Source organism: Falco rusticolus, chromosome 5 (genome assembly GCF_015220075.1).
Source record: "Falco rusticolus isolate bFalRus1 chromosome 5, bFalRus1.pri, whole genome shotgun sequence".
Classification (NCBI taxonomy): Eukaryota; Metazoa; Chordata; class Aves; order Falconiformes; family Falconidae; genus Falco; species Falco rusticolus.
In genome coordinates, this window is record NC_051191.1 from 45335843 (window position 1) to 45355279 (window position 19437).

Below are 19437 nucleotides of genomic sequence, written 5' to 3' on the forward strand. Positions count from 1 at the left end.
AGTCTCTCTCCATCTTTCTTACAAGCCCCCTTTATATATTGAAAGGCTGCAATAAGGTCTCCCTGCAGCCTTCTCCTCCAGGCTGAACAGCGCCAACTTTGTCAGTCTTTCTTTATAGAAGAGGTGTTCCAGCCCTCTGGCTATTTTCATGGCTGTCTCTGGACCTGCTCCAACAGCTCCATGGCTTTCTTGTATTGGGGGCACCAGAGCTGGATGCAGTACTACCTCAGGCTGTTGTCCACGATTTTTTTTTAGGCAGCCCAGGACAGGATTTGATTTCTGGGCTCAAGCACATATTGCCAGCTTGTGTCCAATTTTTCATCCACCAGTATCCCCAAATCCTCCTCTGCAGGGCTGCTCCCAATCATTTCACTGCCAAGTCTGTACTGATATTGGGCATTGCTCTGACCCAGGTGCAGTATTGCTCTTGGCCTTGTTCAGCGTCATGAGGTTCATATGGGCCCATTTCTCAAACATGTCAAGGTCCTTCTGAATGGCATCCCTTCCCTATAGAGAATCAACTGCACCACTCAGCTTGGTGTCATCCACAAACTTGCTGAGGGTACACTCAATTCAACTATCTGTGTCATTGGTGATCCTACCAAATATTATTGGTCCCAGTATACAGACCCTAGGGGGACACCACTCGTTACTGGAATGTTCGTTAGGGATTAGAATACAGAGGCTTAAACGGCACTGAGAGGAAAAAATTTGAAATGAAGCAGGGTAACATGCAGTAAAGAATTTCACCTCAGTATCCATTTGTTGCAGACTTAAAGAGAAACATAAAGAAACATAGTAATGTTATAGGGAGAAGGCAATGTCTAACTATGGTATATATTTCTCCTCTTATAACTGATGTTTCCCGTTTAAGTAAAATACTTTTATTTTTATTACATTTCTATTGCAAATAATTGTAAACTACTTGTAGCTCTTAAAATAGTTCTATAAACTGGTTTGGTTCTGCACATATTCTCTGGTATTATTAACTATATAATTTCAGCGTTCATACTACAGTGGGTGATACCCATATTTTTATACCCTTTGGAGCCATGTTCAGAATTTCATTCAGATTCCACTGAAAAAGATCACGTCTCCCCAAATGACTTTTAGTATTTGTTTGGTCTCATTAACGTTGCTTGGAAACATTTGTGCAAATGCAGTCCCTTTTCAAAACTACAGTTAAATCCATTCTTATTTCTGTGGTAAAAATCATCAGGGGTCTGCGTGTTAATAAATATTCCTAGACTTTTGGCAGACAACTTTAGGCATTGGTGGAATATTATTTTGTGACAGGACAAGACCTCATGAAAGAATAAATTCAATTAGGGGTAGTAGGCCTTAAAAAAACTCAAGTTAGCGAAACACATCCAGTTATACGATATAGATCAGGGGTCCTCAAACTTTTTAACCAGGGGGCAGTGGCAGGCAGTCACCTGCGGCTGCTTGGTTTCCCCCCCAACCCCTGGCGGGCGGGGCGGGGGGGTTCTGTAAATACTGGGGGCTGGATTGAGGACCCTGGGGGGCCGTATCTGGCCCGCGGGCCGTAGTTTGAGGACCCCTGATATGGAGGTTCTTTTAGATCCCTAATAAGTATGACCTCTCAGGTTTCTAAATTTTTGAATGTAAACAAAGTTGTGAATAACTTTTAATCAGAGTACAATTACAGTTGTAGCAGAAAAAAAAAAAGAGAATATTTAGTCTTGTCTTGAATGCTTTGATATTTAAATCAGTTTTGAAAATATATCTGGAAAATAAATCTGGAATTTAGGGATGCCTAAATTGTAATGCTTGGTTTTGTGTTTAATAGAATATTTTGTAAGGAAATTTATAGGCTTTTTATTTCTTTCATGACTTTCAAATTAGACAGGTTCATTGATGACGTGTGATAAGAAGGATGTCGTTAGGTTTTTTACCACAGAAACTGTAACAATCTGTGCACCATGTAAAGATCCATTTCCTTCCGCAAAAAGAATGGACAATAAGATCACAATTACGTTTGCAAGAGTTCTTCTCATTCTTGGCTGTGTTTCTGTTGTAACGTTGTTCAGCCTTTGCCCTAGACATCCAGGAAAGGACTTTAATTCCCACTGTAATTAAATACAAGCACATACTACTTGCTGAATCAGTCCGGCAAACTTCCATATTTTTTTCAGAATTATTAATTTATATTGGTGGAACTTCTCAGGAAACTGCTTTCCTGTTTTAATAGGTGAAGTAAGACCATCCTGAGATCATTCCTTTCTCTGTCTTGAATATATTGTTTCTTTTTTGTCTATTTCATTCTTTAGTCGTTAGCACCTTAGTGTATCTTTTAAATCTCTTTAGTTGACTGTTCTTGAGTATATTGAGCTTATAGACTTTTTCAGACTCTCCCGTTACTCCATTCTTCTTTAACTTAAACTATTTTATAACTGAGGCAATAGCACAAAGCTTTTCATAAAAAAAAAACCAACAAAGGCTTGTTCAGTTACTTAACATTGGGATTATATGAGAAATAAATGGCTCAGTGATTTAGAAAGCCTCCCTTTTCAAGTTCATCATGAAAATGCTTAGATAATAAAGGAGTTGAGCATTCTTTGGAAGGGTCTGTTGTAAAATCACTACTTGAGAGTCTTTATTGCTTGTACAGTACTTGCATGGACTTTAGAAGCTTTAAAATTTCCTTGGCAAAACTGAAGTACTACACAACTATGCAGTAAAAGTCCTAAATATACCCACTGTTTAATAGTGGCAACACAAGGACCTATATGATATTCATGAGAGCCATTTATTCTCTTGATATCTCCTGTACCTCTTTACTATCAGACTGCCAAGCTATAATAATTTTCTCTGTAATGTGTCTGGCAATCTGTCCTCTGATGAGTAGGTCTTAAGATACATTCTACATTTTGTGGTGGCATGCATTCTTAGAATTATGTAGTACAGCCTGTGGTATTGACCAGATGCAGTGCTGTGAAGGCACAATTCAGTTCACAGCAACAAAAGTCTAAGTTCTGGCTGTATGTGGAAGAGAACAGATTCAGAGAAAGTCTAGAAAATGACAGGACCATGCCCATGGAGAGACCCATGTAACAAATAATGAAGAAAATTACAAAGCATTAAAGACTGAATCATGATGCCTTCCTCATTTCTGAAAGAGGTTCATTGGGCCATATAAGTAACTGCTTGGTTAAAATATTATTAATTATGAATATTAGGAACTTATGTTTTACACTGGTTTTGCATAATATTGGTCTACTCCTTTTGTCCTACGTTTTGTATGTCTGGGTTCTGATTTCTAGATCTTTCTTGACTCCTTCAGTCTTGGGGTCTATCTTGTAGTTTCTAACATGAACAAAGTATCTGAAATTTCTGAAAGCATTCTAGTCTTTTTCTTCAGCACTATATGCATTATTTAGCCCTTGGATAAAACCTCAGTAAAACCTCTCTTCTTACCAAGGTGATTTATTTTGTGTAAGTAGTACTAAATTGTCAAAGTGGATAAATTCAGAGGACAGTTAAATTTTAATTCTCTATTGGAAAGTTAAAAATCATTCTGTCTTTTATACCTGAATTGAGTTGATTAATTTACATTTCAAAGAGGGAAGGATGTTGTATTAAGTTTTAATTATAGTATCTCTCAGGTCTGATAACAAAACATATACAATGCCAGTTCTGACTGCTTCTGACTGCATGTGTGTAGGTAATTTAATCATCATGTTTGTCCAGGTTGGATTCTGTTTTATTTCAGTGATACCTGGTTCTTTTTAACTTTGAATCTGTTTGATTTGTCATTAACTGAAATGTATCTTTAGTTTGGCAAATGCATAGAAACAAACAATACAAAAATGTTTAACAACTTTCATCTGAAAATCATAACGTCTGCTTCAGATTTACAGATGCTTTTATGCACCATGCTCTTTTAAAATATACTTTTCTTTAAATATGCCCTTGCATGAAAATTCAGGTGGATATTCTTTATTTAGAGAGAGCAAATTTCAGCTTGCTGCACAGCAGCAGTGATTTGGACTGGTTGGTTTCTATGTGTCTATATATCTGTGGCTGAAATTTTGTCCAGTCACCGCACTTTGAGAAAAAGCTGTAGCCAATTTTATGTCTCTCTGAAAATTTAATCAGAATATTTTTGAACTACAATATTACCATTGGCACAAGATTCCATATACTTTATGTAATATCCAGAAATGCTTGAAAAGGATTCAAACATAAGCAGATATTGGATTGATAGATGTTTGACAAATGTATAGTAAATGTGTATTTTGCTATTTACCTTACAGAATGTGGACATACTTACACATCTAATTTCTTTGTGTAACTATTTCCATTGGATATATAAATACAGTAACTGTAGGCAAAAATCACCATAATTGGCCATTTGATGTGCAATTACCTGATTTTCATACTTAATTGTGGTAATTTTACATAGAATTAGGCTGCAATTGCCTGTTCATCTATGCAGTTCTGTCCATGAAATACTGAACAGCTAAAAATAAATTCTAATAAACTATGCTTGTGATTTTGGGTATACCACTGTACATAAAAAAATTGCTTTGCCCAGTCCTGTATAAAGGATACTTTAGAAGTCACTAAAGCACAAAAAGTGTTATCTCGAGTAGTTGATAGAACATTGCAGCCATGTAGTATTGCAATAGTACATATTTTAACCTGAATTTATGGTCTGTGCAATAGAGAAAGACCATGTGGTGGTCTGAACAATGATTCAAAATAGTCATCAAGCCATGTCTGCCAATGGAAACTTCTCACTTTCTACCTGGCTCTTCTCCAGCTTCTGTCTTGCAGTTTAGCAGGAAACATATTCCAGTCTCTGGGATCTTGTGTGGTGTCGTAGACACCTGAAGAGCTTATCTGCAACATTAATTTGTCTCAATGTATTGATCTGTCTCTTCTGTCTCACAGGTTCAACTGAGCCATTTTAAATTACGAGATGAAATCAAAATGACAGCAATGTTGTTAAAACCACAAACCCAAGAATTAAGTTCTGGATTATAGAATTAGAAACACTGTTACCAAAAAGAAAAAAAAGTTTTTCCCCTTTCCACCTTTCTAGATATTACTGTGCAACATGCATTTTCTTAACTTAGCTAGCTTTTGAGTAAGAGGCCATTTCTCTGATTCTTTCACCCTTTCTGTCTTTTGAAAGACAAATCCTTTTTCTATTTTTAGTTCTATGTCCCCAGAATTTTCTTCAGTTGTTTCCTTGAGAAATACAGCCTATGGATTCAGATTTATTTCTTCTCCTTTCTTTAGAATTATATTTCTACCTTTCTTTAGTATTTTTTCTGCATTTACATTGATTTTTTATTTATTTAAATGACACATTAGATTTTTAGCTTTCTACTCTTTCAACATTTTCAACACTGTGACAACATTTTATAAATCATATGTCAGAAGAGGGATTCAGTGTGCATACTTTTAAAATTTATAGTGTCTAGCCTATTTTAAGGCTATTTTAAAGCTTCTTAGAGACTGCGTAAGATATATTAATAATATAGATGACATATAGAAATCAGAGAGCTCTATAAATTATTTCCTTCCTCCCTGCCTGAACTTATTTCTCTGTTTGGGATTGCAAGTATAGAGGCAGAACTGGAAGAAAACAATAAAAGAAGATACTGGTTATTCTCAATATTTATTTATTTATCTATCATTAGGGTTATTAAATAGTGTTTGGGGAGAGACTTGGGGGGCATTGCTTTATAAGGAAAAACTTATTAAATCCACAGCATAAAATACCCATATGCCTTAAAATGCACATGTACATCTTCCTGGAGCCCTGAGAATATGTAGCTGCTTACGTGATATGCCAAGTCTCTCTAATATCTACAGTTGCTATTTTGCCTACTTCTAACTTTTGGTTGTCATCTTGATAGTAACTTCTACGGTGATACAGGAAACTAGTCTTGTGCCTGATGCATTTCCATTACACAGTTTTTCTCTGTAATTTCTACTCTAAAGAAACTGCTATGATTTAAAACCAGTTAAACTGAGAAAAGAGACTTAAACTAAGTGTCAGAGTATTTCTAAGAGAAGGCCTCAACTATGATTTGAGGAACAGTTGAATTAAGGAGGGTTAAAGATTTCGGTATATCATGAGCCAACAGGGTTTTTTGGAGCATGTTATTAAAAATGGATTGGGAACCATGTAGACACACAGGGACCTGATCTGCTTGAAAGCCACAAAGCTGAAGTATTAATTAGTATTTTGTATTTTATTATTAATTAATTAATTAATAGTATAATTTTAATGGCATCATCTGAAGCATTTAACATACATTACCATACATTGTATTGCAAACCCTGCCTGTGTAGTGATTTCACGGAGGCAAAATATAGAAGCCGAGTAGTTCTATTGTGTGATCAAACATGAATTCCTGAAGCTTTTGTTTTGTTTTAACAGAACAATGAAAATGAAACAGCACTGCATTGTGCGGCTCAATATGGTCATTCAGAAGTAGTTGCTGTTCTGTTAGAAGAGCTGACAGACCCTACAATAAGGAACAACAAACTAGAAACACCTCTGGATCTTGCAGCACTTTATGGACGTCTACGTGTTGTAAAAATGATCATCAAAGCATATCCAAACCTGATGAATTGTAATACAAGAAAACACACTCCTTTGCATCTTGCTGCACGTAATGGTCACAAAGCTGTTGTACAGGTGCTTCTGGAGGCTGGAATGGATGTCAGCTGCCAAGTTAGTGTGTAATTTCTTTCTTCCCTTCACTAGATATCATTCAAATGAAATAGCTTCCATTTTTTCTTGTAAAATACACTTGCATTTACTTTGTTAGAAATGCTGTAAGGTGGTATATAATACAGATTTATTTTTTACAATCCAAATTACGTTTTCAAAGGGATAACTCAAGAAAAATGTGTCTTCAAAGCTGAGTGTATATTATAATGTTGTCTTGAGAAATGTATATACAAAAATCATATTAAGTCTCATGTAGATGTATATATATATTTTATTTTTTTTTTACAACGTTGGCTTTAATGATACTAAGCCGACTTTGCTGAAGCTGTGGTCCTTAATGGTCATAGCAAACTGAAACAATGTTTGACTGAAAACTCATTTTCCCAAGGTTATCCCATTCTAAACCCAAAGTTATTAAACAATAATTTTGAATTTTAGCTTTTCTAAACACTTGTGTAAATCTAAAAGAACACACTCTTGCAGCTACCAACTCCAACCTGTTAGCTGTTTGGTGCATCTAGTTCTATGCACAGTAAGTTATAATGGTGTAAAAGGGATAACTAAATAAAAGAGGCATAGATGGGAACAGATACAAGGTACAGCAGTCGTAAATTTTAGCTCCGATTCTTTGTAGTGGAGAGCGTACAAGCCTTTTAATTACAGAGGACCTGATTCTGTTATGTGTAAAGTCTTGCCTCAGTCTTATGATTTTTCTTTATTTGATTGATGGCACTGTGAGTTTTGAAGTGTATTTTATCTTCAGATTTAAAGTAGCCTTCTTTCTGTCTAGGTATACGTAATATGGTTTGAATTAAGGTTGTTCCAGCTTTATATCTATTTTCAGATAAACCAACCAACCAAACATAATTACATCTATTTTAGAGTCATCTCCAGGCATTCTTTACCAATAGGTGACTTAATAATTCTTGTGAACTTTGCCTAAACTTTGACTAAGTTTTATAACTATTTTAAGTTTTAGGTGCATTTAATAAAATGCCTTTATAGACATAATTCCATTTTATATAGAAAAATTACACCTGAATTCCATGCACTTTTGTTACTTCTGGATTCTTCCATCAAGGTCAAAGTTTTTCAACTTTTGAGAAAAAGAATGTGAAACGGGAAAGAAAGGATAGGTTAAAAAACCCCCACAACAACAGCAGAGCAAACCAAAAAATGTTAACATATTTTACAATTAAAAATGGATATTCTCAGATGCCTTGAAAATGAGGTAAAATTGTTTTGCTATTTTTACTAGGTCTAGTATACTTTGAGTTAACATTGTTACTTGCTTCAAACTTTCAAACTGAAACACTTTTTTTCCTCTGGTTTGCTGTTTTGCTTCCAATTCAATTTGGTATTGATTTTCCTTTCTACAAAGTGATATACTTGCATTATATCAAGTAATACAGGCAGGTAATACAGGCAGCTCTTTTGTTTCAATTGTCCTTTACTGTTACTACATCTTCAGTATTTTAGAAAAGTTTAATGCTAAAGCAACACATAACACAACACTTGAATACATGTTTCTTAGTGTGTAATTTCTCTTCTACCTCTAGCGAATGAATGAGGAAAAAATAAGAAACTGATGCCTGAACTGATGCTTAAGAAATCAAATAATTGAAGAAAAATAGTCTCTGTCATGGCAACTTACAGACTGAGGGTTATGTGAGGGTTGAATATTACACAATGCTTTTATGAAATGTGTTCCTCCTCTTATGTAATCTAGATAATTTTAGCACTGCTGTGAATTCTCCTAAGCCATTTCTATCTATAGTTTTGCTAAAAAGTTTTTCACTGGTCTTTTAAAAATACAGCGGCTGCAAATTTTGTACAATCGTCTTTTAAGAAATGAGAGATTTTTTTTAGTTATGCTAATCTGTTTGCCATCTATGCTAAAATTCGAGGACATTTTTTCTCTTTTTTAAAAAAAATCTAATTTGTTTTAAGTAATTTGTATTCTTATTTTCTCAATTATTCTTAGGCAAGGGGGATTTGATTTTATTTTATTTGAATTTGCACTGGGTAATCTTGTTTTTTCTATGTTTGTCCTACTTGCCATAAGGAAATATCATTTATTTATTTTCTCACCGGTATACATATTGTCCGTCAATATGTTCCCTTTCATTCAGCATCTTAGCATACTGGCAAGTTGACTCTGTACATATTGTTAACTTATTACTTCTATAACCTTGAAAAATTCTTTGTTGATGATTACTGGCAACTTAATAAACTGAGCAGAGCATACAATACCAGCCTGTTACTTAAAACTGAACTCAGCTCTTTTAATATTAATTAAATTGCTCTGCATCATTGATTGGGAAAGAGCAATATAAAAAGTTTAATCCCATGTGGTAAATAAAATTGTACACATTCATACATGTTAAATAAATTCAGCTTCTCAGCAGTAAAGAGCTCTCAGAATGTTGAGAGACAATTATATAAGTAGCCTATCAGCTATCACTCTGTAATTATAAATATTTATTTGTTTAAATGGGAAGTTTACTTTAGCCATGTTATCCTTCTCTTCTGTACTCCCTAAGCAGTTTTAATCATAGCAAATATTTGGACTAATAAACGACAGCATTTAATTTTTGATTGAATTAATCACACATTTTATTCATTTCCCAGGTCTATCCATTATTCTTCAATCTGACATTATTTAGAAGTGGGCAATACAAATCTGCTTCATCTCTTTATGCTTTGAAGTTTTCATTTAAATTGAAATATGAAAAATACACAGGTTTTGGTGAGTGATAGATTTTGGGCCCTCAGTAAAATAAGATACTGCACAGTTCAGTGTGTTTCATGTAAACAGTAGTTTTATAATTGTAAATACCTTAAAAACTTGGCCCCTTCTGCTCTACCAACTTTCAGCTGTCCCTGTTTGCCTTCCCTGTCTGTTCCAATAACGATGGCAATTTCCATTGCTTATCACTGTAGTTCTGCAAAGAGCTATGCCCCTTCCTTTTTGCTGTCACTATGTATGGAGGATATTCTGTGAATCAATTTGCAAAGCTACCATTGCATCCTGCAGATTATGTCTGAAATCCATATCAAAATGATAGTAAAATGCCTATGAATAAGGACTATACAAGTGACTTAATTATAAGCTCTTGCATATTTACATGTTTTAAAAAAATCTCCAATTAATAAAACACTTGATACTTTTAAGTGAGCCTGCAAATTGTACACCAAGTTGATTTGTGTATCCTGGTGTTCCTATTTACAATGTCCTTCTGTCCTTGCTTGCTTTGTGTGTCCAGCTGTGACATTGTACCTGTATTTAGCTGTAAGCTACTTGGGGCAGGGACTGTTTTATTATATGCTTAGTGCAATTTGTGCTATAGCTCTGTATATTTCATATACAGAAACCTTATGCCAGGGAATCTATATGTAATCCATTGTTGCAAACTCAAGCAGACTTTACCTCACTGCGTTCATAAAAACATACTAACAGTTTTTGCATTAAATATCACTGTGGAAGAATTTCCAAATATAATGGTAGTGTTCACTTTGCTAAGAAAATCTGATCCAAGGCAATGAAAGCTTCAGGAAGTAAAGCAGTGAATATTGTCTATAAATCTTAAATTTGCTTGCTGTAATATAGACAACAAGAGTATATTAGCGCGTAGGTACACCATTATAAGTGAGAAAGATCTACATAAAAACTCTAGCACATCTTAAATAACATATAGAAATTATTTGCAACTAAATTTTTTGATCCTTCCCCTTTGTGTAATGTGCTCTATTGCACAAGAAAAAAAAAAACACCCAACATTATTTCTGTCTTCAAGTAGTAGGCCACATGTACATTTACAAAGAGTTACATTATCTACTTAGCCAGTCCTGTGAGTTTCTCTTGGCCCTATTCATCCTGAGGCTTAGCATTTTCCCTATGTTAAAATGGAGTTTTGTAACTGAACTCTCTGGTAACAAGGACATTTCTGCCTTCTGGACAGTTTTTGGGTCGAGGGATCTGATTCACTCGTTAGTTATTCACTATTACCGTGAAATCCTGCCTAGGGCTTTCAAGATTTATGTCAGCATTCATCTTTGTGACATCTCATGCAGGATTACACATCTGCATCTTACAAGTGTGCTTTCAATCTCCATATTCCCAGGCTGATTTTAGTACAGTTTCGTGATGATATTTCCCTTCTTGCTCAGAAAATCACCTATGTAGTGGACAGGTAATTCCACTGTTTATATGGCGTGCCTTTCAAATTCCTCTTTTGAACACACTGTTTGTAATATGTATCTAATTTCTGGGATATGGCATTCAATAGCATTGTCTGATAGCTTGGAGTTTGTAAAGCAGAGACTGCCCCAGAATTCAGGGCGGTGCAGAATGCCTGTAAAGCATTACAGGATCATGTTTGGATATGACAGGAAATATCAGGGTAGAATAGACAAAGTGAGAAAGTATAAAATGAAAAAAATGACTTTTGGCTTTGGATTCCTCTCCCAACGCTATGAATTATGTGTGTAGGTGGCTTAAGTTTCTCAACTCCCTTTATGCGTAGCAGAGCTTTGGTTCATTATTACAGAACTATCTTCTAGCTCTTAATTTGTCTCCAGATAGATTTGTTTGCCTTGGACATCTACAGGAAATTTCCTCTTCTTATGTTAGTTTTCATTCCATTTCTTATGAGATGTATGCTTTCGTCGAAGAAAATATTACTTGCCTTTCCTCCAGTGGGGAATTCTGATCAATAGAAAGGACCGCTGCCAGTTCTGATAATTATCGTATCAGGATCTTTTCCATCCCCAAACTGAGTCTGAGAATAGATCCTCTTCCTTGTCATCAAAGCTGTTGATTCAGCATGCTGGAACATTAATCTTTCTGTCTTAAATCGTGCCACAGCAATGGATTCTGGATGGCTGTTGTCACTAAAGTATGCCTATTTTTTTCCATTGGAAAGGTTCCTTATATTGATATTAATACAAAATGATCTCTACAATTTTAGTTAAGGTGCAGCTGGTTTCTGTATCTGCAGTTCATCCTCAGTAGGACTAAAAGTTAGTGCCGAGGCCTCCTATAACATTTGAACTTCTGTGTATTTCACTGTTGGTGTATACATCACTAATTGTTATCCCTGGCAGAATCACAGAATGGTTGAGGTTGAAAGGGAACTCTGGGGTTCATCTTGTTCAACCCCAATGTCCAACCAGGTCACCTAGACAGGTTACCCAGGACCATGTTCAGTTAAGATTTTTAATATCTCTAGGGATTGAGGCTTTATAACCTTCCTGGGCAATCTGTACCAGAGCTCAGTCACCTGCACAGCAAAAAATATTTCTTTATGTTCAATCAGGACCTCCTGTGTTTCAGATTTTCCCCATTACCTCTTCTGTCACTGGATGCCACTGACCCTGGCTCAGTCTTCTTTATATCCTCCTTTCAGATATTTGTACACATTGATAAGATCCCCTGTGAACCTTCTCTTGTCCAAACTAAACAGTCTCAGCTCTCTCAGCCTTTCCTTACAGGAGAGATGCTTCGGTCTTTTCATCATCTTAATGACTCTCCCCAGTGGCTCCGTATCTGTCTTGTACTGGGGAGCCCAGAACTGGACAGAGTACCCTGGGACACCACCTCACCAGTGGTGAATAGAAGAGAAGGTCACCTCTCTTGACCTGCTGGCAACACTCCTCCTAGTGCAGCCCAGGATACCGTTAGCTTTTTTGCTGCAAGGACACATTGCTGGTACATATTCAAATACAACAGAATATGTTCAACTGTAGTGAGTATGTTCAAATATGAGAGAGACATTCCTCTTCCCTCAAAACAGTGAGTGATCAGCTGTGATTGAGCCCCTATTTTGGTGTTCTTTGGCAGGTTACCATGCCAAACTTCTCCCCAGTGGGGCTTTTGAATTTCATCACCTGTCTTTCTAAAGTCAAATATTTTGGAAGTCAAAGATGTACTTCACATCTGTGCTGACAGGGAGCTGTGTTAACAGTAGCAGGTCCACCCAATAGTCTTGAGATTTATTCACGTCAGTAAGTGAAACAAACCAAAGGAATTGCCATATCCACACAAATACTGAAGAGGATAATAGGTTGTATCAAAGCTTTTTTCAAGACTGCTGATGTCAAGCCTTTTCCAGTAATTAGACCTATAGCTGTCAGGGACTTTTCTGAGAATTGTTTTCATTCCCAGAAATTTCTGAGCTGCACCGTAAGCTCTGCATGTACTTTTGTGGTTGCACTATGTCATTGCAGAGTTATCCAGTGTTAAAGTCAATTGCAGTTACTGGAAAACTCCTGTAGATATTGTTTGAGTAAAGGATTCTGAAGCCATCTCCAAATAAATCCGAATATTTAGTCTTCTTGTTCAGAATAAGTCTGTGAATATTCATCTGCATTGCTTCTGAAAATGGAAAGATTAGAAATGGTTTTGAGATATGTATTTCATATGTATGTTCTCTTACTGATTTCCTTCTCCTCTCCATTATACTGTTAGTATACCTGATGTGCTGGATGTAAATGACATTGAGCATGCTCTACTTTATATGTCCATGTACTAAGTATGAGGAAAGATAAAAAGTGAGTGTTCCTATTATGGACATAACAAAGAGTTTTCAGGCTCAGTTTGTAGGACATATGTACACTTACTGTGTGCTCACATCCCATCTGAGGATCTCTGATCACTTATAAATAGCCTGTCATTGCATCACTGTAACAGTGGTGCATTCTGATACAACTAATAAATAATTACTCACTATTTTATTTCAGAGTGATTTTTTTTTTGCGTATTTTTAAAGTCTTTCCACCATAGCAAGCGCAACAGTGCATTTGGATAAAATGTAAAAAAACCCCAAATTCAAGCAGTAAAATCTTTTAACATTTGCCCACAAATAAAAACCACTCAGAATCTAATTTATTTTCAAAAAAAAACCCAGGGATGAACCAGAGATTCAGTGAGATTTAGCTAGTGCTAATATTATTGTATGGAAAGGCATCCTGTTCAGATTTTTCAGTAACAGCCAGCAGTATAAAGTACTAAGGAAAGTAGCTTGTTAAGAGAGGTAGTTTGGGTTTTGGTACTGTAAATGTTATTTGAGCGAAAGTCCATTCACAAAGAATTTTGTGTCACAGAAATTTTCAAAATCAGGTTCACAGACATCTAAGGTATAATTTAAATGATGTAAACACAGGCATCTAATGCTGTTGGAGGTGCCTTACGGTATCCAAGACAACTGTATGGGGCAGGTATGACGCAGGTCAATTGTGAGCATCAACTGAAGCATCAGCTGCAGGTCAGGTGGGGTATCCTAGGGCATCTCTCACCATGCAACTGAGTCGACCTTCTAGGATGTGATCAAGTTTCAGATTAAAACACCTAAGTGTAGATGTCCACATGTAAACTGGCTGACTGCAGAACAGCTATGTTTCATTGAAGGTATTGCCAAGATTTTCACTGCCTATAATAGGAGTTTAGAAATTTTACACAAATGCAGGGTTGTTAATTGGGAGTTGTGTTACTTCCCTACTATTTTTTTCTTATATAGCTATTAATTTTTACAGTAGAACTGATAGCATTTATATTGTTATCTTGAATAATAATAAAAAAATGATGGTAGTATTTGTTCTTGCCCATTCAGTGGTTTTTTTTGTTTATATGAAATAGAGGGGAAAAATAAATAGTTCTTTTCTAAATGTGTTCTTTTCAAAAGGATTCATTGGTATTTTAATTTGCATTTTAAATGTCACAACATTTTTTTTTTCTAGACAGAAAAAGGGAGTGCACTACATGAAGCAGCTCTATTTGGAAAGGTGGAGGTAGTACGCATTTTGCTTGAAACAGGTAAATCTGATTTACAGGAAACGCTGAACAGATACCAAATAACTGTTACCTTTCTCAGCCTTTGCAAATCTAATCACATGTACCCCTCCTTAAAACAGTGTTCTTTTAGAATAAGAAATTACTATACACAGAGAAGAAAAGGAATGTTTTTACTAAGACTCAGAAATTCCATATATGACACAGTATATGTCACGGTATTCTCAGGATTAATGTATTCTGAGAAAAAAATGGCTACATAAAATTTTGTTATTCGCTCTGGAAGACAGCCAAGAATATTCTTTGATCTAGAGGCCGGAAGACTCATGTTCATATTTATTTCCTTCACTTAGCTATTCCTAACAAACACATCATCCTGCTTCCTCCTTTATTTCCTGGATAAACTTTGAGTGCCCGTGAAGAGATGGGAAGGCACTGTATCTGCAGGAATTGTATTTTCCCTGAAAGGACAGGAGAACAGGTATATACAGTCCCAACAAACCCATCTAGTACTTGAGTTTCAGAATTGTTGCAGGTGAATTACTTACCTAAACAATGGTATTCTCAGATAAATGAGAAGACCAATGAAAATGAAAATCTCTAGAAATTACCTCTCTGATTTCTAGGGATTTACACTAAGGGATCATATTGATCTTTTTTATCAGTGCTTGTGGGGTTATATATTGCAAAAGAAGGTATGTCCTACTCACAGCTCCTCATTTGAATCTTAGCTAGTGCATACCTGATCTGAAATCTGTTTTCAGAAGAAAAAGTCCTTCCAAGATGCTCTCCTGTTTGAATGAACAAGGACATAGAAAGGGATCTTCACCTGCCCTCAAAAAGGCAGGGCCTTCTTATGCTAGTTCACCTAAAAGAGGAAGGTCTGGAGAACATCACACAAACATAGGAAGCCCTTAGACCCAGCTAAAGAGTACCTCTTCTAGATTAGTACACGTTATAGCCTCTGACAGAGTACAGTTGTACAAGACAGTGGAGGAGAATCTTCACTGTGAACTCCAGCCCCAAATGCTCTGCACTTCAGCAACACTCACAGCTTTCTGCCTTTTTTATCTAACAATCCCTTTTTATCTAGTTCTGCTTCAAAAAAGACTCAAAAGATGTTATAAGTAGCTACTGCAAAGGAAGGGATGTAAGTTTTGGTGTGTCTGGCCTCTGAAAATCATCTGCCACTGCTAATTAGCCCAGCAATATTTTGGCTTTATTGTTAGTGAGAAAACAGATAACTCTTTCACAAGACAAATACCAAAGTAGCCCCTACAAGGCAAAGGTGGAGAGTCATGCAGGATCATGTCCAACAGGTTCTCTGAGACCTGTAAAGGATTATCCTCAAACTTATTTATACTTACGTTCACAGTCTGAACAGTCTGTGAGAAAATGCTCTGGCTGTTCACAGAGCCCTTGTACTACATATGGGCATTCCAGTCTACTCAGATCATGAATTTTGAACATGTCACGATGAAATACAAAACTTTTAAGGTTAATAACTTTTTCAGTATTGCTTCCAAAACACATACTGGTACTATAGACTAGAAAGTCCCCAATGAATCAGAGCAGTTTGGGGAGGATTAGAATCCAGGAATGTAGGAAAAACATGTAGAGAATTTCTTCATTTTATAAAATATTATTTTCAGGATGGATGTTTCTTAGGAACAGCCTGTTAAAATAATCCCAAGTTTCATTTAAGAAGCTTACTTTATATCCCTATGGGTTACAGAAACATAAACCCAATCCATGTCAGCATGTGAATTTTAGGCTACTCAGGCTTTGAACAGAAATGGATGCTGTACTTCAACTATAACACAGCTGTTAATCTGCTACATTTGTAAAACTGCTTGCATTCAATTTGCCAGTTAATTGCATCTAATATGCCACATTTATAATCCAAAGCACTTGGGGTTAAAATTCCACCACAGATCATTTTCTTTTTCAGGAATTGATACCAACATAAAGGACAGTTTGGGTAGAACAGTTTTAGATATTCTTAAAGAACATCCATCTCAGCAGTCACTCCAAATTGCAGCTCTACTTCAAGGTAAGTCATATTCAGTTATACATTTGTTAGAGACAAATCAGAATAGCATGGAGGAACATTAAGGTATATAGTAATTCCTACTCTTTAAATATTTCATTATAGAGATTTTGAATTAAAATGACAGAATTCTTGCTTGCTAGATACAGAAAAATAAGTGGTTGAATATCTGAATTTCACAGTAAACCCTTTCTTTTTTGCGGACATTAGACATTAGCATGGCATATCACTTACAGTTCTTTGTACATTCTTCATTACAAAGTAACATTGTAATATTTCACTGCAGTTCCATTAAATTGTGATGTTAAACTACATTTGAAATGCTTGATTTGTTCATAAATAAAAACTATGAGTGAGATGGTGACAAATTTTCAAAACATTTTATTACATTTTTCTAATTTTCCTTAAATTACAAAAAAAACCCCCAAAACCAAAACAAAAACAAAAAACAAACCAGGCTGTAGCTCTTGTCATTATAGCAGAAATAATATAATTTTGTTGTACATACATTTATTCTCATTCCTCATCTTACTTTCATGGTGTAAAACTGATGGAAGTTCATTGTTTACCTCCAGTTTTTACTCTAGAAGACGGTGGTAAAGTGATGAAACATGAGCTAGTACATAACTCAGTGTTAAAATCATTCCTTCTCTGGAATTTGTTCCCTGCATTTGCAGATTAGTCTTTCATTAACTGTGTTTGACAGAGGAATTCCCTGCAGGTATCATTGCTACATCTCCACCTGTATTGATTATTCCCATCTTTAAATAAGCCATTTTAATCAGTTTAGTGTTGGTTCTACATATGAACAAGCTGATGCTTCAGTCTCTCACATGATTGTATTTCATAATAACATTTCCTAGAGAAAATGAGGTCACGTGGCCACACTTTGTCCCTCCAGTTTTAGTTTTTGAGTAGCTTCCAAACTTCCAAACAGCTCCAGTAAGGTTTTTCAGTGACATGATAGAGCAAAGATACAAAGCTTCTATAAGTATAATGAAAGTTTTGCAGGTTAGAGGAGAGGTATTCTTTTAAGGAGCTGATTCATATTATTGCTGAACTGAATTAACAGCTTGCCTTGAGGTCTTCCTCTCTCCCTCCTTCCTATTTCCTTTTTCCCTTTGCGCCATTCCCACACTTCCTCCTCCCCGACTTCCAGCTACATGGTTCACTTCCATATTCCGAGCTTACAGGAGATTGCAAAGTGATCTGATTCAGTTAATGAACCAGTAATATATAAATTATCTAATTTATGATAGTACTTTTATTTAATAGTATGTAACAGTAATAAAAAATAGGATTATAATTACATAAGTACACATTTGTTTTAATGAACTTGCCTCGTGTTTCAGGTCCCAGAGTTAGTTCTGTCCCAGGTAACTGGCAGAAATGTACATGCATCAAAAATTGCGGAGGAAGATATGGGTGAGGGAAGCAGAGCTTCCCCCTGTCAGCAGAAGGGAGTTCCTAATTTGACTCAGACTGTAGGGTGAAACATCAGCCTTTGTGTCCTCACTGAGCTGCAGTGTAAACATACCACTTTGTAGAGGAAAAGAGGGTTCAAATCATACTGAAACTTTTTCAGTGGCAGGAAAAGGGTCAGTCAGAGCTTCCACTTTCTCAGGTATCCAAATCAGTCATCCTTCAGATAATAGTCTCAGATTCATTATAATGTCCCATCACCAACTAAACTAATTTTCATTTTAGTATCTCTGTATTCCATTTTTTCCTTAGTGTGAGAACCTTGCAGTCTTATCCCCATTGATGATCAAAGTTTCTTCAAAGTACCCTTGCTCTATGAAAAATAGAGCACCCAAACCCCTCTCAAGGGTTTGTCATGTTAACGTACCTGTTCTTAGTTTTTACCACAAAAAAGAAACATATACATTTCAAGGCTTTTTGGTGTTTTGACACACAATCTTTTTCATGTGTACCTTGAAAATATAAAGATGACTGCTTAGGAGTTTCAGCTCATATTAGTATGATGAAACTGTGCTTGTAACAAGCAGCTCTTTCTTTGTGCTCTGTCTGCCTTATAGTCAGATGTGATGTGCAAGGATGAAAAACATTTACAAAGATGCCATTCTGAGTCCTAAGACAACTGAGGAACCCCTTCAGAACTCCCTTGTGTAACCCACTGAGATTCTCTTTCATCAACAAAGGATTCAGTGAAGGTTTAACCATCAAAGATAAAGTTTGAACTCTGAGCTGAAGTTGAAAAATAAAATCAGGAGTGGCAAGATTCAGTACTAGCACTGCTGGTGATGCAGTAGACCTAGCCTCCTCTAAAAAGCCAGCTGAGTGTACTCTTTGCTAAAGTGTAGGCATTTATCCTGTTGTAGCTGAAAAATCACTGAAGCACTGAGATTTTGGGAAAGCTGAATGTACTGTAATTGAGTTCAACTTCAGTGGGTAACGAATTCCATGCAAAGAAAGGGCAATTACTGAGAGTGTTAGTGGCTTCTGAATACATTCCTGTTTAAGTTCCTGTCTTCAGATGATTATCTCAAGAAGCTTACATGTCTCATTCATGTAGGCTTTAAGGAAAAAGAAATTAAATTAATGATGTCAGACAATTGCCAACCAGATTTTGTAAGTTTCTTCCTAATTTTTTTTCTTTATGCAGACACAATGGCATTGAATTGATCCTTTCATGTTGTTGCCAGGATAGAGTAAGAATTTATCACCTAGCATTCTCATTAATTTTTACCGTTTCCCCCTTGCATTGTTTTGAGTGTTACTGTACAGTTTATAGTATTAACATACTACAATCTTTGTCCCTGCCACAAGACATCAGTTTTAAAAATTTAAAACAAAGGCTAAAAAATGCATACAAATAGACTGGAAGAAATGGAGAAGGAAACAACGTGACTGGTATTACTG

General features: G+C 35.9%; 1 protein-coding gene across 7 annotated transcripts in view; it reads left to right on the forward strand.

The window, feature by feature from the left end:
* The window catches only part of ANKS1B (ankyrin repeat and sterile alpha motif domain containing 1B), a 441694-nt gene that overhangs the window by 58194 nt on the left and 364063 nt on the right, over positions 1 to 19437 (forward strand). For all 7 annotated transcript variants that reach the window (XM_037390597.1, XM_037390600.1, XM_037390599.1 and 4 more), the window contains exons 4-6: positions 6419 to 6715; positions 14453 to 14528; positions 16456 to 16557. In XM_037390597.1, the coding sequence (XP_037246494.1) occupies positions 6419 to 6715; positions 14453 to 14528; positions 16456 to 16557 (475 nt within the window). The remainder of the gene's footprint in view (positions 1 to 6418; positions 6716 to 14452; positions 14529 to 16455; positions 16558 to 19437) is intronic.